Source organism: Euwallacea fornicatus, chromosome 3 (genome assembly GCF_040115645.1).
Source record: "Euwallacea fornicatus isolate EFF26 chromosome 3, ASM4011564v1, whole genome shotgun sequence".
Lineage (NCBI taxonomy): Eukaryota > Metazoa > Arthropoda > Insecta > Coleoptera > Curculionidae > Euwallacea > Euwallacea fornicatus.
Window position 1 is genome coordinate 2,971,328 of NC_089543.1, and position 21,239 is coordinate 2,992,566.

The 21,239-nt window shown below is 34.0% G+C and overlaps 3 protein-coding genes across 3 annotated transcripts; 1 reads left to right on the plus strand and 2 right to left on the minus strand.

The window, feature by feature from the left end:
* Positions 1 to 823: 823 nt before the first annotated feature.
* LOC136350333 (uncharacterized) lies at positions 824 to 3,595 on the minus strand. The gene is made up of 3 exons (XM_066301898.1): positions 3,315 to 3,595; positions 2,816 to 3,032; positions 824 to 1,306 (listed from the first exon to the last, which is right to left on the minus strand). The coding sequence occupies exons 1-3, from the start codon at positions 3,449 to 3,451 to the stop codon at positions 1,094 to 1,096; spliced, it is 567 nt and encodes a 188-aa protein (XP_066157995.1). The 5' UTR covers positions 3,452 to 3,595; the 3' UTR covers positions 824 to 1,093.
* A 634-nt stretch (positions 3,596 to 4,229) lies between these two features.
* On the minus strand, positions 4,230 to 6,362 carry LOC136350307 (uncharacterized). The gene is made up of 2 exons (XM_066301832.1): positions 5,980 to 6,362; positions 4,230 to 5,664 (listed from the first exon to the last, which is right to left on the minus strand). Exons 1-2 carry the CDS (start codon positions 6,150 to 6,152, stop codon positions 4,371 to 4,373), a joined length of 1,467 nt encoding a protein of 488 aa, XP_066157929.1. The 5' UTR covers positions 6,153 to 6,362; the 3' UTR covers positions 4,230 to 4,370.
* Positions 6,363 to 8,334: 1,972 nt separating this feature from the next.
* Positions 8,335 to 15,229, plus strand: Synj (synaptojanin). Its single transcript, XM_066302103.1, has 16 exons — positions 8,335 to 8,596; positions 8,743 to 8,969; positions 9,572 to 9,705; positions 9,754 to 9,918; positions 9,973 to 10,117; positions 10,177 to 10,350; positions 10,408 to 10,656; positions 10,709 to 10,861; positions 10,917 to 11,550; positions 11,726 to 11,871; positions 11,927 to 12,064; positions 12,115 to 12,490; positions 12,541 to 12,722; positions 12,782 to 12,911; positions 12,964 to 13,281; positions 14,256 to 15,229. Exons 1-16 carry the CDS (start codon positions 8,470 to 8,472, stop codon positions 14,366 to 14,368), a joined length of 3,411 nt encoding a protein of 1,136 aa, XP_066158200.1. The 5' UTR covers positions 8,335 to 8,469; the 3' UTR covers positions 14,369 to 15,229.
* Positions 15,230 to 21,239: the final 6,010 nt, after the last annotated feature.

Genomic DNA, 21,239 nt, shown 5'->3' on the forward strand with positions numbered 1-21,239 from the left:
AATTTTACTGAAGGTGAAATGTATGCATAAAAGAGATGGATTGATTGTATATAAAAGAGCCATATTCATGCGGGATAAAGAAAAACCTAATAAGTGGCAACCTAAGCCTCTCGTTAGCCTCTTAGATACCCATTGCCTATTCTTGCATAAAGGAACTTGGAGAATTGGCCAATCAGCATCAACAACACTGATAAAAGCGAAGCAGAAGGACAAGTCACTATTGGACATGAAGCTATCGCAAACTTAAAGAGGAAGTAAACTTTAAAGAGGGGTTATTATCTTGAAAGCGAACGTTGAAAGCCTTCATCTTACTTATCATATTTGAGCACTAAAATAATATAAAAACATTTCAATGTATTAATCAAAACTGAATACAATACTAGAAAATTAAGAGATATTGAAGAAACACTAAACATTTTATTAGATCATTTCGCGAAGAAGGCCCCAAGTTCAATGCCCATCTAGTCCAAGTACCCCATGAAGAGTACCAGTACGATTTTGTAGTTCTTAGGTAAATTAGATCCAAAAATGAACTAAATTAATTCCCGTCTAGCTGTTGTTTTTAATCGGTGTATTGTGTTAAGATGACGGTATTATTCTCCATTTATTTATGCGAGTACTGCCTATATCATATTCGTAGCACCGTAAAGTTCCGAGTAATTATTTCCTCCCAAATTAAATAATTCGAGGGCTATTTGTAGATATTAATAGGTTTTAGATATGCTTCGGAAAACTTTTACATATCATACATTTTAATTGGCTTTTAGTTAAATAATCCATGAGGTTTTGGCCATTTTTCTCACTTAAAAATAAAATCCTTCCGTAAAAAATAAAGGTATTTAATTCAACTAGGGGCGATGTGCTTATAGAGCTGCAAAGCTTGTTTGAGGCATCAGGAAGCTAAGGTTCAATTGCACTGGTCCTCACTTTAAAATACTCCTTTTTAAGATCTAATATCAAATATTAGGTTTTAAAACTATACATCTGCATTAGCTTTCCGTTGCCAATAAAATAATTTAAACAGTCGTAACTGATATTCACCACAAATTGATACTTATGTCCATTAATCACTCTCACTGGGCATGACGAAGTTCTACGTGTATTTCTTCGACGAAATTGCATCCAATATCCTTTGGAACGTTTGGGATGATAATCCTGACCATAAATTCGAAACAGATGATTCGGAGTTTGATCTGCTTCTTCCATAAAAATCGTCGTAGTAGTCGTAATCTGTGGTGATTACGTTGAATTTGGCGTAGTACACTGCCGCAAAAGCTGAATAAATCAGAAGGGCCGCAGTGGCAAGCTAAAATTGATTTAAGAGTTGGGAATTCTGATAAAAATATTTAAGAAAATATAATATATAGGGTGGTCGTATCCAGTGATCCAAATTTCATCCACATATTCTTTCAGCAAAAATAGTATAATTCCAGTTCTAAAATGCATTTAGTTATACAGTAAAATGAAGCGGATGAATATGTTTCAAAATCGAACCAAGATTTCTATGTTTCAAAAAGAAATGGCCAGTGACCTACCATACAAAAATTAGGGACGGTAAATCAGTATCTGACTCCATGAAATATATCAACCCGCATACACCAGTATTCATTTGGATCTCTAGCGGAGTAAAACCAAATGAATGTTCTCGTGTTAAAATTTGAACCTAATATCTCAAAAACTCTTCAGAAATATAGGAAAACTGAAAAAAAAATGGTTGAATCTTTTGATATTCCTTATAGCGAAAACTACTAATTTCCGCATGAGACAAATTTTGCCAAATAGTAACATTTTTGTCAAAATAATACATGAATGAAGTTTCTTCTATTGGTTGGAGACAATCCTGCACAAGTAGGCGAAACAAATTATAGAAGGAGATGTAATTAAAAGAAAACAATGGCCGACGTTCAAAGATTATTTGTACAGTAAACTGCTAATAAAATATTTGTCTCGAACGGTTTTGGTGCTAATTAATCTTATACAGTGTTTCCTGAATGTACGATGCAAATTTAAGTGGATATTTCTTGAATCAAAATTTAAAAAAAGTCCTATAAACATGCATTTGGACTCTTCACCTTTTTTTTTAATAACAATATTTTCCAAGTCTGCCTTTTAAATATATAAAAATGTATCTAGAAATTTCAGGGGTGTGCCCACGGGACTGGCTCGGCGGAATTGTATACCAAAATAGTAACCCCAGAATATTTTGATAACAATTATTTTGGATACAATGGCTGATAATTAAATTTTTTTTATCTTTGATATTTTTCAATATTTTTTAAAATCAAAATTTTTGCACACATCTGAACCAACATATGACAAGTCAAAAAATTTAAATAAATAAAACAAATCCTTTAAAATCTACAGAAATTGTTTAAAATTACTACTACCAACTAAGATACATTAGTTTATTTTATTTCCAAGTGACTACCAAAATATTTTCAAAACAGCACCTTTTTTAACAACTTTTATTTTCAATAAGTAAACTTGAATTTAAATATAAATTAAGTAATTCCAGATATATGTTTATAAGAACATTTTTTCTTATTTTGGTTCAAACAATATACCCTTAAATTTGCAGTGTATAAATTAGAGGTGAAGGCTGAAGGAGAACTCTTTCAAATGAAAAACACTGGTCTTCCCCGATACAAGACTAACTAATTACGCCATATAACAGAAAAGCCCTAAGTTTACTACCTAATATAAGAAACACTTTGTATACAAAGCCGAAACAAACCTCTTTTTGATACGCAAATAACAATTAAAGCAGCACAGACTGATTTTTTTGTTTAATTAACTCAGGGAATTAATTACCTACCTGGAATGCAGCCCAAAACTTAAAACTGCCCTCATTAATAATGAAATCGTAATAACCCTCCCAAGGGTCTTCTATTGCTGCTTTTGGTTTTTCTTTCAGTTCCTCCTTAGGAATGTCATAATGGTCATCATGATATACTATATCATCCATTGACATACCTCTGGCTTGTCTTATATTTTCTTGGGCTTCGTCATAGTCTTCTAAACCTTTTTCGTAACTAAAATAGGCGCCATTTCAGTGTAGATAATAAAAAATTTGAAAATATTTATATATTTGCGGACTTTGATATGAGATATTTTCAAATAATTATTTCGTGCCAGATGTAAGGTGATACAGAATCAAATAGGTGTAAGTGTGTGCTTTAGTGACACGTCAAATTTACACGAAGGTTTTATGAAGTTGAAGACCAGATAAAAAGATTATTCTTTTACCACTATATCATATATTACGTTTAATAATTCAAATTTTTGAAAACTTAGCTTAATATTAAAATACTTACTCAGTTTGTTCTGACATAGGTTCCATTTTTTCCGTCGTAGCTACCGCTAAAGTTAATTCCGTAGAAGGTTTAGATACTGTCGCACACCGAGCAAAATTTATTAAAAACAAAAAAACCACGTAACATTTAAAGCACATTTTTAAAGAAGTTTTTCGAGTTGCAGTAATGCACTATCAAAAACTGCACCGCTTCCGATATTGGAGATTGTTCCAATTCGTATCTATCAACTGTGAGAAATCAAAGATGACAACATACTAAGTGCGGGTTCTAATGATGAATAAGTGATAATTGTTATTATTTGGTCCATGTTTGCTTAACGGAAAATAGGTCCTAATGCCATAATTTTTATTACAAATATAAGCATTTAGATTGTAAATCACTGACATATCGTTGAAGTACCAATTGGATTAGGTTTTACTTGAACACCCCAAAATGCCATTATTCTGTCAAATTGTATTTGATTCATAAAACAAATTAAATAATGATTTCCATTTTTGTCAATTGGCACCCCAACAACCGTTTTAGTGGTACTGTATTATATTGAATTGGGTGGGCTAGTAATAGTCTATTACGATGTGAGGCCTATTTGGACTCACACTTTATGGTTCTCAATATCATATTTAATTATTTATTTTTATTAGTGGTATTTGTAACCTTAGACGCCAATAAAGGATTATTTTTGGTTTTCCTAAATATTCAAATTGAATTTGAATTATGATCCTGCACATATAATCCTAGAATATTTTCAGGATCAGAAACTCAGAAAAAAAAGATAATTTGTATTAAAGAAGTTTTTGTCATAGAATACCTCCTAATAAACAATATATTATATAGCTATTTTAGAAATTTCGTATTCAAAAACTGATCGTCTGTGCCAAATGAAATGCCTTCTCTAACAGAACATTAAATTTATAGTAAAAAATCTAATTTTTGGGCCACCACAGGTAATTCAAACTCTTTTAATTTCAAACTTATAAATATGCGCAATGTCCATTTTTAGGCGCAAAAAAAACATACATTAATTTAAAGAAACAAAATTGCGTCATATCTAATATTTTATTTCATAGCTAGAATACTTTCATATTTGGAAGTCGCGTTTCTCAAACCAGAACCAACAATTCTGTGAACCTCTGTAACCTCTTCTTCCTTAACATCATTGAAGTTGAGACTCCTTGCTTCCTTGCCATTGTCGTGTTCATACCACTTATACTTTAACTTCACCTTATGCCTGGCGATAGATTTGACAATGAGTACTGTTACGTAAATGATGAAGTAGATGCTGAAGTAAAGAGGGATGTACCAAAGCTTGCGCCCTAAATAATAATAGCTGTAATGGGTGCTGCTGACACGTTTCTCTTCTTTCGTAGGAACCATCGTTGTGTGAGGAATTTCTTCATAGATATGGTGATCGTAGTGGTGTTGGTCATACAAGTAGTGTGGGAATGGAGGAGAAGGTGGTGCTTGAATATGATCGTCTCCAGAACCACTGGATTTCCCTTCGTCTATATCATCTGTAGGCATCATGTCTTCCGGTGCCATCATATCGTTTGGTACCATCATATCATCCTTTATCATATGATCGTCGTGTGCTCCTCCGTGATTATGAGGAATCTGGTCTTGAGGAAAATCAGGAGGGTAATATACGTCATCAACTCCTTTTGGAGGATGAGGAGGTCCGTCTTTTTGCTTGTACATAGTCATGGGATCTACCGGAGGTTTTTCCTGTTGGAAATCATGATGATAATGATACGGTTCAAAATCAGATTGATGACTGTGGTCATTATCGTGATCATGATCGTAGTCAAGGTTATCGCCGTCATTGTCATGCGGATGATCTTCATTATGCGGAGCTATGGGTGGTCCTAACGATACATAAGAGTCAGGAGCTTTGCCCTTCGTAATTGCTTTTGGTGACGAATCCTTCATTAAAGGTATCGAAGGTCCGGAATCACCATAATTGTGATTGTTCGGTGGATATTCGTTGGATTGGGAGTCATCAGGCTTGAAATCTGGAGGATTGTATGAACTATACGGGGAGTTATACAAATCTACATTTGGTGCAGCCATTAGAACAGCAGATGCGCCGGTGGATGACGTCAGATAGGAGGCCGCAGGTGTATCACTAGGCTTGGGGGCAGGTGGGGGTAGATAAGTGGGCGAAGCTTTTCCCTTATAAGCGAAATGAGGGCGTGCTTCAAAGCGGTCCTGTGCGCTGGCGACGATTACTTCTCCTATTCCAGGAACATGTTCTGTTTTCTTATCAACCTTGGAGTCCGGTTTTTGGTAGATCGGGTACTGGTAGACGACGGAAGGGTTCTTAGTTTTAGAGGTAGGATCATTTGTATCTAATCTAAAAAACACATAGGTATCATATTCGAAAGACTTATTATAAGAATTGGATTTTTTGTAAACTGTGTTTTTTTTTACACTGTTTGGTTGAATGCAAAAATTTGATTTAAACTGGATATTGAAGAAAATATAATAATTTCCATAAAAATATTGGAATCTATAAAAGTAAAACGTTAGGAAAAGTGAATAAATTAAGGAACGTGAGCGCGAAAGTGAAGTATAAACCAGATTAATTAACTCAAAAAAGCATAATCTTAAATTACAAAATATGTTTTGCAACTTTTTTGAACTATCTACATATTTTAAAAATACAAACCTGTGATTCCATAAATTTCCACTCTTAATTTTATTTCCAGAAGAAGAGTCCGTGTTATTGTTTTTCCACACTGCAACTTTGGCATATTTCGAGATAATCTGAGAATCATGTGGAAAACACTTATTAAACTTAACAAAGCATAACACTAATCCAAATATAAAAACATGTTTCATTTTACGGAAATAAACTCGGAGCTTAACTTTCAAACTCTGATTTGAATCACGAGTGATTGTCCACTGATTTGTTATAGATAAAGGAAGACTACATGCTGGACATCTTCACAAACATTACACCTTGAGGGTGTTAATTAGTTTTAAATCGCTGTTACAGTTATGCATAGTCTATTTGGTTATGGTTTGTGACCCATATATGGGCTTACTGTTGTTCTTTATTTACATAGCAAATATATTGTCTGTTGTCTCCATGTTACAAGATGCTTCACGTGCAATATTTCGAAGATCACTTTAGGAAAAGTTTATTAGATCATGTCAACTTCGATCGACCTAGATAGTTTATGTTTTACAGCTTACGATCGATTAGCACTAAAACAAAATTGAATCGAATTTTAAGCAATGGGGTGATTCAGTTTGGTTTTGTAATTCTTAATTTTCGTTGTTGTTATTTCATTAATAAATAATTTACGGTGTAAATAATTTGGTTAAACTGAATTCATGTAGGTAAATCATTTTCTAAATTTAAAATTTAATAATTAAAATTATTGTTCACTGATACTATTATCCCATTGCTCATGATTATTTTCGTACGGTGGCGTGGGAAAACATAATACATTATTAAGTTGTTATTAATTTGATCATCGAAACAGAGGGAAAAATCGCTGAAAAATTGGTCAAATGCCAAAATCAAATAAAAATAGTACGATTCAATTTTAATGACCTATATATGAGTTTCGCATGATTAGTGTAACATGCACACTCATATGTTGTTAGAGTTAAACTGATCCAAATAACTTTTTTGTGAATAGAACGCTTGTCACTTCACTTAAATCAGTTGGAATTAATTGGATAATGTAAATCAAATATGCGTCTGGTGTAAATCAAAACAGCCTAAATTTCCGAGGCCCGGTTATATACATATATACTTTCAGTTTAAACTCCACCTAAAATTTTCTAATTCAAACATTTTCCAAATAAGTCGTTTTTTTCAGTTTTTTCACTGTTTTTTTCAATAATCCTGAGAGAAGTTGAAACTTTATAAATTTCAAGGTATGCATTTCGTTTCAGTATTGGCCTTATTAAGGAAAGTTGGGGTTAGACGACGTGCCAGAAAGGGAGGAAGATTTTCCTTGTTGGCGGTTCCTCTTGGGGTAGGGGGGTGCTGAGTAAAAATTTCGCTTAGAGCGCCGGACTTATTAAGGTCGACTCTGTTTGGGTCTAAAATTATAACGAAAAAGTTCTAAAATACGTAACTTTTTTCCGAACCGAAATTTTGTCGAAAATTGGTATTTGCAATAGTTTTCGAGATAATGAGTTTGAGATAGACTCATAAGAATTTCCTCAGGTGCATGAATTTAATTTTTTTCCTATTATTATTTGCAGTAAAGTTTAAAACCAAAGCAATTTTAAATAAAGAACGAAAAGACCTTTCAAATGGGTTATTAAAAACCCATATATTTGATTTAAAAATTTGGGGCCTGCAACTGCCATCCAAACGGAGTTGAATTTAAGGATGAAATTTTTACGTTGTGAGATGTAAACGCATGTGACGAACTACATGTGTTCTAGTTTCGATGTTAAAAGAAATAGTGTATACAGCGACCTCTATCATTTTTCTCTCTGGTGGGTTCCTGAAAACTTGATACTTGCAGGAGACCCTTACAGTTGAGCAGTCCGACGTTAAATTAAGAACAGATTAATACTTTTCAAAGGCACATTTTTAAGTAGAATGAGTAGTGTGTTCAAATTTAGTGCAGTAATGGGATGAACTTATTGCCCTGTGTTTTGTAATGGTTTTTTGCTCTGTTAGCTTTTAATTTTATATAAATTGTAATTGGTAAAATTAACTCAAAAATTAATATTCGAGAAGGTAAAACAAATTATGCATCACTTATAAATTTTGTCTTCTTTATTCGAACGGTGCGCTAACCCTCAGCAGTGAATACCGAATTTTCTATGAAGTGGTGTAATAGAAAAAGTGGTAAATTTAATTCAACAATAAAGAACTAAGTTGTCCATTCAAATTTAAATAAAACCATTCCGAACTATGGCCATCATTCCAGGTTTATTGTCGTCTCTATCTATCTTTTCCCGTACGAAAAAAGATAGCTTGAACTATATGCTCCTTGTCAATCGTCAACTCAGATATTGTCAAAGTCAATAAATTTTTTTTACCTTTTAGAAGAAAGGTGAAGGTGAAAGGGGGTGTTGTGTTTCATTAAAAGATAAATAATTTATTAAATGGTAAAAGTAATGAATTAAAGGAACGAAAACTCATAAAATTCCGCTTTTCTCAACAATAATACACATCAGTAAAATGGCTATGTACAAGGCTTTTCGTGTTTTTGAAAAAAGTATTCCACCAAGTCCTCATAGTGTCCTACTGGAACATAAAACTAAGGAAAATACTTTATTATTCGAATCCCAGGCTGTGGCAGTCTTATGTGAGTATATTCATCACCAAATAACATTATTTGATTACTTAATCCCATATTAGACTAGTGTTCAGTTAAAAATTATCGTAGATAATATTAAATGAATACTCATTATCAGAGAGTTGGTATTTATATTTTTTATGTGGTCCTTCCAGCTGTACAAGAAACTGAAGCTGTCAAGAGACAGTACACAAAGATGTTAGATGCATATGGATGTTTGGGGGTGCTCCAAGTGTACTCAGGAGAGTCAACATTGTTATATCTTGTCATGGTAACCGGCTGTTTTTCAATTGGCAAAATTGGGGAATGTGAAATTTTTCGAATAACACAAACACAGTTTGTTCCTTTACATCATCCACAAAATGAGGACAAAATAGGAGAGGTATGTAAATGTCAATATGATTATTGGGTCAACAAGAAGTGGACGAGGTCTGCTCAAATGTAGAGGTGATAATCTAAATTATTCTTGCATGAGTAGCAGCAAAACTACAAGTTATGGATTGCGATTGTGTCATACCTATGTTGGCAGATAAAATCTTGTTGATTTTGCTCTATTTTAAAACTGAGCAATGTCCTACATATGATTAAATAATTATATATTATGATTCAATAATAGGTAGGCACAAAAAGTTCATTAGTCTATATGTGGTTTTCATTTCTATTTAACATATAATATTTATATAATTCCATAACAAAATTCTTCAAGCCAGATGATATATGTACACCAAAAGTTTAAATTGAGTTTAAAATAGTGGAACTTATATTTTGCAAGAAAAGAACTTGAAAAAAGTGCCATTTTACAAACATTGATAATGAAAAAAAAAGCGTAAATTGAGCAGATAATGGTAATTTTAATCAAGCATGGAAGTATATAAGTAAAAGCACAGTCATATACACCATTTGAAAAGTTGGTGTTGTTACTGAATTTTTGTGCTAGTCTTTGGTAATAAAATTAACCGCATCTTTTTCTTACATCAATTTCAGGTAAGAAAACTATTAAACTCTGGAACATTCTATTTTGCTTGGTACTCTGGTACCGCCGGTACCACACCTTTTGATCTTACATTATGTGCTCAAAGACGAACACAAACATCTACAACAGATCATAGATTTTTCTGGTGAGTTAAATTACCTATTCTTAAACTTTTTACATGCATTTATTGTAGGAATCGCTTGTTACATGTACATCTGCTCAGATTTGGAGTAGACTGTAGTAGTTGGTTATTGAAAACTATGTGTGGTTCTGTTGAAATTAGAACAGTGTATGTGGGATCCAAAAAAGCTTTAGCAGCAGTTATTTCAAGACTGAGTTGTGAGAGGGCTGGTACTCGGTAACTTTATGAGTCACTCTGCTTACAATAACATTAGAAATGATGATTTTATAGATTTAATGTCCGAGGTACAAATGATGAGGGTCATGTCGCAAATTTTGTGGAAACTGAGCAAGTAATTTATTTAGACAATGAAGTGTCTTCTTACATTCAGACCCGAGGATCTGTTCCTTTGTTTTGGGAACAGCCAGGAGTTCAGGTTGCTATTATATCTATTATCAGGTTTTTTTCTAATAGCTCAAAAATAAAAATTATTAGGTAGGGTCACATAAGGTTAGGATTTCCCGGGGTTATGAGGCATCCAAAGCGGCATTTGATAGACATATGGTGATGATCAAGGAGCGCTATGGCAAACAAGTGATAGTTAATTTATTAGGTACTAGTTTAATTGGTAGTAAAGAAGGAGAAGCAACACTTAGCCAAGAATTCCAGGTAAGTTGTACAGAACTTAAATTAAGCAAACTTAATTTGAAATGAATAACTCTTTAGAAACATCATAAAGAGTCATCCCACACAGACATTCCCCATGTAGTTTTTGATTATCACCAGGAAGTTCGAGGTGGAAATCAAGCAAACTTACAAAAGCTCAAAACTAAGGTGGAGCAACAATTGCAGGAATTTTCTTACTTTCATGCTGATGGCAAAGCTGTTTATAGCTTACAAATAGGGACTCTTCGGACAAATTGTTTGGATTGTTTGGATAGAACAAATTGTGTTCAGACATTTTTAGGCTTAGAGGTATTTTCTTCAATTAGAAATTATTGTAATTTGATTGGAGAATTAATTGTAGATTCTTATAAGGCAGTTGCAATCAATGCAACTGGTTGACAAGAAAAATACAATATCTAGGTTTGAAGAAGTTTTTAGGCAGATGTGGATTTACAATGGTAATGAAATCAGCAAAATTTATGCCGGAACTGGTGCAATTCAAGGAGGATCAAAGGTAAAATTCTTTGCACGGTAATCTCCGATTTTTTTTTCAATACGATTTTACACAGATAATGGATGGCGCACGATCAGCAGCCAGGACCATACAGAATAATTTATTAGATAACTCCAAGCAAGAAGCAATAGATGTCTTTCTATTAGGCTCTTCATTATCAACAGAGCTAGCTGATAGAGCCAGGAACCTACTTCCATACAATACTTTACACGCACCTCCACCCGTTTTAAGAGAAATGTGCAAAAGATACACTGAATATACTGAGCCTTTGCAAGTGAGAATTGCAGTGGGCACGTACAATGTAAATGGAGGCAAACACTTTAGAAGCCTAGTTTTCAAAGATATTAAACTCTCAGATTGGCTTTTGGATAATCACAAAAATAATCAAAGTCTAGTGGATACCAGCTACTCAGACGTGAACAGAATGACACCAGTAGATATATATGCAATAGGATTTGAGGAAATTGTTGATTTAAATGCAGCTAACATCGTGAATTCTAGCACTGAAAACGCGAAAGCATGGGCCTTGGAACTTCAAAAAGTTCTTTCCAGAGATTGCCCATATGTCCTCATAACTTATCAACAACTGGTTGGAGTATGCTTATATGTTTTTGTTAGACCTGAACATGTTCCGTTCATTAAGGATGTTGCTGTGGATTCCGTGAAGACAGGGTTGGGAGGACATACAGGTAAAGAAGTTTGATATTCTTTTTTCCAAAGGTTTCAGTTTTTGTTAACATAAAACATTACCCAAGCACATTATAATTGGATTTTTTTTACAGTAACAATTTGACTTAATTTTTTTAAATATAGTTGAATTTGACTTTATATTTCATATACATTTTAATTTATTAAAATCATCAGGAAATAAAGGAGCAGCAGCTATTCGACTAGTATTCCACGCCACTTCCATCTGCTTCGTTTGCGCTCATTTCGCAGCAGGTCAATCACAGGTTAATGAACGCAATGCTGATTATAACGAAATCACAAGGAAGATTGCATTTCCAATGGTACGCTTCATTGGTTTCAAGTTTCTATTCATACAAACAGCAACATATTTTTTAGAATCGTTCTCTTAATTCGCATGAATATCTCTTCTGGTGCGGGGATTTCAATTACAGAGTGGACATGGATAAAGATGAGCTTAAGGAGTTGGTTAAGCAAGGCAATTTCGATACTATTTTAGATCATGATCAGTTGCGAGTAAGACATTTTCTATGAGTTAGGACTTCGACGAATTTTAATATTTGCAGAAACAGCAAGAAGAAGGCAATGTATTCAAGAACTTTATTGAAGGGAAGATAACTTTCCCTCCTACATATAAGTACGATCTCTTTAGTGATGATTACGATACTAGCGAAAAGTGTCGGGCTCCTGCATGGACTGATCGAGTGTTATGGAAAAGGCGAAAACATTCTCCGGAAATGAATGGGAGTGGAGATACGTGGTCACCAGGACAGTTGATTCATTATGGTAGGGCGGAGCTCAAGCAGAGTGACCATAGGCCAGTTATTGCGGTCATAGATGTGGATTGCCGAGTGTTACATGATATTAAACGAGAAGAAGTATTTTATGAAGTTATAAAGGATATGGGTCCTCCAGATGCCACTATCATCGTGCATTGTGAAAGTAAGCTTCGATGGCCAAATCCAGTAAAGTTTATTAAATTTGCCGTCTAGGTGAGCTAGATCAAGAAGAAGGCAGTGTGTTTGATGATGATATGGTAAGGATTATTCTTGAGGAGTTTGCGCAATTTGGAGAAACAATATTGGTGAGGTTTGTTGGAGACAAGATGTGGATTACTTTTAGAGATGGCCAGTCTGTACTTGAGGCCATGAAGAAAACTGTTGGGGTTTTATGGGTAGGTTGTCAGAGAAAACGTTTTTGTATCTTAATTTGAATATATTTTGGTAAAACTAGATTCAAGATTATGAGCTAACTTTATCATTAAAAACTCCCGATTGGGTAGAACATGCCAAAGGGGAAATCGGACTGTGCACCAGCAACACGGTTCCTTTATATTCAATTCCCAGTCAATCTGATTACAACTGTAAGTATTAAGTAATCTTGAACATTTTTTTATTCTCGAGTAATTGTTACAGGTCTAGGCATCCCTGATGTGCAATCTCAAAAATCACAACCCCCCGGACGTCCTTCTCCACCTACTCGACCTCCACCACCTTCAGTAAAAACTCCCACATCCTCTCCAGTTAAAAAACCTCCCCCAAGAGCTGGAGTTATTAGCATATCAACAAAGCCCGCTCCGCTACCTCCAGTTCAATCAGCCACAAGTTTTCCCGTGACTAGCGCCCCACCTAGCATGCCTCCTCCGGATCTTCCATCGATGACCTCCATGGACCAAGATGGAGGGATTTATGAGGAAATTGGAGATGATCAAGTTGATATTCCTGAGCCAATGTGTAAGTTTAAGTTTTGTTGGGTTTTGTACTGTATGTGCAATGGTTTTATCGTAGAAATATAGGATACGTTGTAGGCAAATTTAAGTAACAGCTTTGAAACTCCGAAAATTCTAGAATGGTTCACTAAAATCAGAGCAAAGTTATATTACCTTTCTATCGACCTTGAATCAATACATCGAACAAAATAAGTTTTCTTGTCTTTTATGATATCAAGATGATCATATTTTATATTATATTACTCATTTGGTTATTTTATCTGTGGTATTTTTACGCTCGTACTTATAGTTTATTGATTGTGCTCATTGGTGTTTATTGCTTTTTATGAATTGATATAGGTGTGTATATTTAATCGCTATATTTATTTATTCATTTCTTAGTTAATTTTTCCGCTTTCTCTGGCGCCATTGTTTTGTACATGTTTATTTTTATCATTCAAATTGCCATGCACCTAATCAAGACTAAGAGCTTCTATTAGTGTGACTAGCTAGGTGTGTAAACACATTTTTTCATGCAACAAATAATTAATTTTTTCTAAATAATGTGTAAATTAATGCATGCGAAATGCGACCACTCGCATTATTTTCTTGTACACCAATTACAATAATCCAAGACGTGAAAATTTACTTTCTCGATGCAGCGTGTGATCTCAGGACTTGATGGATTCACTCTTTTTGCGGTAGCTTATTGATGGTAGTTTATTGAAATTCGGAGGCTCTCATAGACTTAATTTTCACAAATGTTCATATTATTGCAAATTTTGGAGTTGATTGTCAGATTTATGATTATCTTCTTTTTTATTGCTGCTATAAGTACTATTTACAATAGAAATGCAGATTGTTTGTTGTTAAGCTGGTCATACCGTCTCTTGATCCTCGCAGGTTTTAATTCGAACACAAATGGCACTTAAATTGTTAAATGGACACAAAATGCTGCTTTTTATTAGTAATTGATTAATTTATATATTTACCAAACAGGTCCTCCTCCACCACCCCCTCGTCCTGAACAAAGTCAGCCTTCGGGTCGGCCTCCACCGGTGCCAGCCAGATCAGCTCCTCCCCCACCTCTGCCGGCAAGACCTCGGCAATAATTTATTTTTGAAGTGGTATTACATAGTATAACGTTTAAAGTCTGTACAAAGTATTTCTCATTTTGTTTGCAAATTCTATCCAGGTGTCAATTGTTGACAAGTTTCACGTGTCTGTCTTAATGGTGTAGAGGCTATTTTGATAGAGGTATGGCCTCGAGGCTTTTAACTACTGTAACAGTCGTTTTTCGATTCCTTTACTTATTATTTATTTCTTGCCTTTATCTGTGAATATATTTGGCTGTTATTCTTTTTTAAGTAGGTATTTATCTTATGTTAGTGTTAGTGTACATATTATGCCTGGTATAGCCAGGGCAGTTAACTTATTAATGCATTTTTTGAAGTCACACCCAAGAAAAACCTAGTTTTTAAGCGGAATTCCTAGAAATTAGACGCGAACTATGAAACTTCCTGCACATTATCAGAAAACGTTTATTCCAATGCCACGCCAAATTGCGCATAAATCAATTTTGCCTGTATACTTGATCATACATTTACAATCTAATTAATCAACGTAATTTTGAATCCTGGTTGGAATAAGCTATCTTGTGGGTGGCTTGTTTATTTATTCTAATCGATTATTATGCTGTTTGGCTTGATTTTATAGTCTATTTTGTGAAGAACATCGAGGCACCAATTTGCCATTTTGTAATTTCATTTAGTTTTAACGCGCAGCGTGAAATAAGATTTAAAAAAATTAGCTGCTTAGGCGCAATAGGTTTATGTGCATTCCGATTGAAATTATGACATAGGGTTAGAGTAAGTCTTCTAGTGAAATTGTTAGTTACATTTAATGTTGTCGTTGTTATTATTTTAATCCGAAAAACGGAATATTTAAGAAACGAATTTTTGCTTCAGTATCAACCATAGTCTTTGATTTTTGTTACCTAATTAATATTTTATTTCATGTCTTTTTATCACTTTTATCTACTCCTCTCTATATACTCCTGATTAAAATAATCCAATACCTGCACATTGCTTTAAGAGGTGTCTGTCGATGTTTGATGGTATAACTTTCAATCTGGGGGTCAAAGCAAATATATTTTTCGGATATACATAAATGACAAGTTGAAGGGAGGGTAATGGTAAACGCCTTAACCAAATATTTTATATCGAGCAGATTTGAGTTTGTATGACGAAAAACGACACTTGACTTTTCTGCAGTTCTTAATTTTGAGTTGGATCCTTTTTGATGGCTCTATGATGTAAATTAAGTGAAATAAAATTAATTACGGGGCCATGCAGTCATAAAAGCAATCATCGTAGCATTAGAGCTCCACTATAATTTTTTTTGTCCAGCCAAAGTGTAAGGACACATTTGAATAGAACCCGGCACAGTTTACAGCATGTTTTAAATTTACAACTTCACTCCGAATAACCTTGCATGTTAAAATATAGCAGACACCGGTGTTTGTCATAGTATTGAAGGTGTTAAAATGAAGGGAGTGAGCATTACAAGATATTCTTCATGATTTTTTTTTCTGGATCATGAAACAAATTTAATATATTGATGGTTGAGAAATATATTTCAATAACCTGTATATCTGTTAGGTACTAGGTAACACAGTTTTTAAAAATGCTCTTTCGTGTTATATAGCTTTATGAGATATCGTTACACGAAATCTTAAAACTCCTAGATCGATGTTAGATATTTAAAAAAATCTGTTAAGCTTACATTGCGTAGCGAAGATTTCGGTTAATGGTTTTCTCTTTAGTTATCGACTTTTAATTAAAAAGAAACTTGGAGAACCATCTATCGAATTTCTAATATAATATTATATGGTGAATTTATTTGTTTATACAAGCAAATACATAGAGCATAATTTATGAACATTCACAGTAATTCGCTTGTCATTTAGACCCTTCTTTAGCCGATTATCCTGTAATCCCCCAAATACACGAGTCATTATGCGACTGCTTTATTAGCTTTTGCCGGAGGTGCAATAAACTAAAATCAATCGGCTTCCACATTTGCTCAATTCCCGCCCGTAACACATTTTACTAATGAGAGCAAATAATTCCAGCAAAGGTTTACATATTGGTTTTCAAACAACACAGGGTTTTGCATACTGCCTCCTGCAATCAAGAACCTTCATTATTTATCAATAAGTGAACCTTACTGCGGTGAGGTAATCTTATTAATCAAAGTGTAAATCTTTCAATTAGTATGTGTTTGTTGTTAGCTTATCCCTTTGTACTGGTTGTTGATTGTTGAAAACTAATTACCCGCTTTATCGAACTGGAGCAACTATCTATTCATGAGGAATATTGGTTCGTATTTAGGATAATAATTCATTTTATTAAAGGTCTGAGTATATAAAAATAGCAACTTAACGTAAGGTTCTTCCAAATGGTACTCTTCAGTGTCCAACATCGTTAAGTTTGACGACGAATATTGTGTTCGTGTTTAGAGGAATAATTCACCGCATTAAAGTTCTAAGCATATAAAACTGGCACAAACTGCAAGGTGGTTCCAAATGGTTTTCTTCAGTGTTAAGGCTAAAGTGTCAGCTGGAGTAAAGATTTGTTTTCAGCTAAAAGGGTCGCAGTTGTAAAATGAAACCACTTAGTGTTTCTAGTGAATAATGGGTTAAGGTTATGACAATCTGGGTCATAAATTAAATTCCGACTTAGATGATTAAATTTATTACCTCACATATTGAGGATTTTTGAGCGTGCATCAATAACTAAAATATTTTCTTTTTTTGAAAATTGAAAGATTTGCAAATAGTGATGTCATTGAGGCCACATAAAATATATTCTGCTAGGCCACACGACAAAGCCGCAGAAATAAATCCAACAGTGATAATTTAATTGGGGTATCCTGAAACATTTTCAAACGAAATATGAGGGTCTCTAGTTTCTCTCCTTAAATAATCTCGATTCGAAATTAAAGCCGGCCCTGTGGTTATACCCCAAGGTACGGAATCGTAATTATTAATGCGGGTAAAGACACCCAAGACTTGAGGCGGACAAGCTTCGACCCTGATGACGTGTGTGGGTGAAGGTTCGTTTCCTGTTTCCGTTTCTTCTCAGTCTATTTTCGTTTCTCTCAATTTTTTGTCAGGCCCTAAATAAACTACATACAAAAAGAATTTTTCCTCCAAATGTTACCGCTTTCTACAAATTCGATTTGATGATTGATGTAGCTTTTTAAGGCAGATTCAGGCGGCTGCAAAAACTGATTGTATTTTCATTCATAAAATTCATTCGTTTTGAGGTAAATGGGGTGTGCTGTGATGATTGCCTGATTTGTCGCCAAATCTTGTTTGGTAGCCTCTACGTGACATTTCGTGAGTTGCAAATTTTTTGCCGAATAATCTTTGGGTGTATATTGCGTAATTTGAATACTGGCCTCTGGCAGTTTTCCCTAATTGGGACAGTATGTATACAATATTTTGCACCCACCAACAATGGAGGAAGGAAAGGAAAATATGTCAAATATTTCTTGTGGCGGTGATAATACGAACAATCTCAGAGAAAAATTGATAGTTCAAACCGAAAAATACCTATCTACCTACTTCCCATTTACAAAACTTTAAAATCAGCTTTGAACTCAGTGACCATATTAAGTTAACTATATAAAAGAATTAGTAGGTAACTATCTATTATTTCAAAATAAATATGATAATGCATTACAAATATTATAATTGGCTACCAATTTGACTTCAACAAAAAAAAGTTACAGAACCGCTCGAGTTTTATATTTTAACATTAACAGACTCTCTGAGGTGCTTACACTGCGAACAACACTGTTTCCATTTAAAAAGATTTATTAAAATTAAGACAATTAGTATACGGTTCGGAGTAAATTAGTGCAGGGTATTACCAGCAAATGGGGAAAATAAATTGAAAATCTAGGTGATCAAACGAAAACTAAAACGACATTGTATTTATTTCGCCTAAACTATAAAACGGCGTTTTATACGTCAACATCGTTTTATTGATGTGGTGCAAAAAATATTTATCTCTACTCTCATCGGGCTAGTCTAAACTAATGTCCAAAACTTGAGTTAAATGATGCGAGTACATCCTGCTCGATCCTAGCAAGGTTTCAATGAAAATTTTGAACAATTTTAACTTGTATAACATCATCGAATAAAAATCTAAGAACCTGATCATTGAACTGCCAATATGTGTGTCTTTTTTTGTCATACTTCCTATTCACATCCTGTGTTGTATAAGTCTTCATATTTCTTTTCACACGTTTAAAAAAGTGCTACCGATTAACTGCAGCCAGGTACCGAATTAGTATGTGTCCCCCACAGTATTGGCTTAAGAAAATTTTGTCTCGCCGACTGAGTAAGTAACATGTCTTATCTATTTTAATAATACATTTTTTAATTTGCATTATTTTTACTCTAAAAGTAAGTGGCTTGCATTTTGATTTTAAAAAATTGACTTTATAAGGTATTTTGATATTTCAAACAATGTTGTTCAGGTGACCTTTTATATGAATGCACACCTGCCTCTAGCGAACTAGCAATTGCAACCATCACATGAGAATCACGCTTATAAAACTACCGCAACTTAGTCATTAAATTAAAACAATATGGTCATCTTCAAGAATTATTGTTGGTGTGAAAACATTCGTTTTTAATTACGCTATGTGGTACGTTTCAGATAAAGATAACACTGCTGATTATTTTTTAATCTCTGCTATGTTCTTCTTAGGCCGGATCTGACTGCATTCTCGAAGTTATTCCTATCACAAGACCATAAAGGAAGACATTATTCTTTCCCAGTATTGTGTTTGGAAGGACACTTGCACCAAGTTAAGGCTGGAGTGTTCTTGGGTCAATAAATGCAATTCGATGTTAGATGAGTAAATTTATGTGTTTGGTAGGTACCTACGATCTGAAATCCGCAATAAAAGTAGAGGAAATTGACAAAATTACATCGTAAAGTATTTTATTCTTTCTGTGTTGCTTCCATTTGACTCTCCCGAATTGGTAAATATAAAAATTACTAGTAAACTGCTTACTGCTTGGCAATAAAAATTAATGTTCTGTTTATGTTCCAACGCAATGTGCATACTCAATTTGCTTCTCATCTATTCCGCTTCTAGTACACACAGATTTACCCAAATTCTAATTCGCACTAATTTAAGAACAGAACTGGAATTGCGTTCTTAAATAAACACACTCGTTACTCAATTAGCATGGATTTTCCTCCATAAATATTTCTTGGTAAAACATCAACTTCCAATTTCCTGAGACCCGCTTGGCCTAAAAATATCCTAGTCCAGAGGAAACTGAAGTTTACTTTTGAATTAATAAAAATCTATAACTCTTTATGATCACCATCTATCGTAGTTCCCCTATATAGTTTCTAAATATAAAATCGATTGGAAAATATTTTTATACTTCCGTTCTGCATTTACTGCACGCTTCAGCCATTGCAAATCGCTTCGCAACTTTTTTAAAATGGTCCTTAAGGCCATAGAATTTGTTTTTTTATTGCTTCTTCGGCATGAGTATTTCGCAGAACATAGTATTCCTTATTAGATGGCTTTTTTACGCCTATTCATTCTAATTAACGGTTGGTTGTTGTGTCCTAAGAATACATTACAATAAGTTTTTACGGGGAGAAATAAACTTGGGAAATAATTCATGCACCTAAGCATACTTTATTCTATACCCAGGGCCGGTCTTAGCAACTCTTGTGCCCTGGGCGAATTTTTTTAACTCACCGCCTTCCTGTTCTAAGAAACACGGCTGACCAGAACAGACCAGTCTGTTCTGATCCACACACAGTTTGTTCTGGGATCTCACTCTGAACAGTAGCCCAATCTCTTCTTCCTCTCCCGCATAGAGCCATTGCTGATTATACAGCCTTTTTCTATTAAATCTTTCAGATCCTTAAACGAACTTTAAATCATAAGTCATGATTTTCAGTATTTTACTATCTTAAATAAGTACTTAAAAAACTTGTATTTTTAGTAGGCTACTGAGTGTGGCATGTAACAAATTTTGGGTTCAAAACTTACAAAAGGTGACGTACATCTAAAATTCATGGCGAGGGATGTGTCTAAAGAGGGGCGATCTCTAGTTCGTATTCTTATTGTTAGCGATTTAAAGGGCAATTATGTGCCCTTATACCAATCACGGAGGCATTAAAGTTTTACTTATTTTTTATCTGGTTTTTAGGGTCAATCATAAATTGCAACTTATTTAACACTTTTTCTTAATTAACTAACTTTGAACTGTAGATGCAAAACTAAATTTTTCGTGATAGTAGTTTATAACTATTTAAAAATATATATATAGTTGTATGGTTTATTACCTCTATTTCTAAGGAATTTGTCTGAGAATGAGACAAGACCGATTAAAATTGGGCGGCAGGAAGTTCTAATGGCTTTTTAAATTATTGCAGAAAAGATTACTTGATGTAGACTGGCCACGTAAATAAGATCAAGTGCTAGTACACAAATTCTCTTTTTTTTTATATAGCATTAGTACGGCATTCCCAAGCGCAGTTCTGTGGAATTGTTGAGATTATTTACTTATTTTATTTGGCAGTATTAACGTTTCAAACACCCAATTTGCCAATCGGTTCAGACAACAAAAAACCTAAACGAACGTATTTTGAATAAACACCGGTACAATCCACTTAATTTGCCAATTATCACGTATGTATGTTTATTAAGCCCGTTTCATTAGCAGCCGAAATTTGTTTGGAATGAGTTTTAGCAAATGATGCGGAAAAATTTATTTAATACACTAAACGATGAGTAATGAAATGAACCTCATTAATCTTGACAACAACAAATGCCTACTGAAGTCCTTAGTGATCAATTTATACCGGATGAAATTGCTAAAAAATATGTTATAACCTCTTACTTAAGTGTAGATATTAAACCATTTGCCTGCAA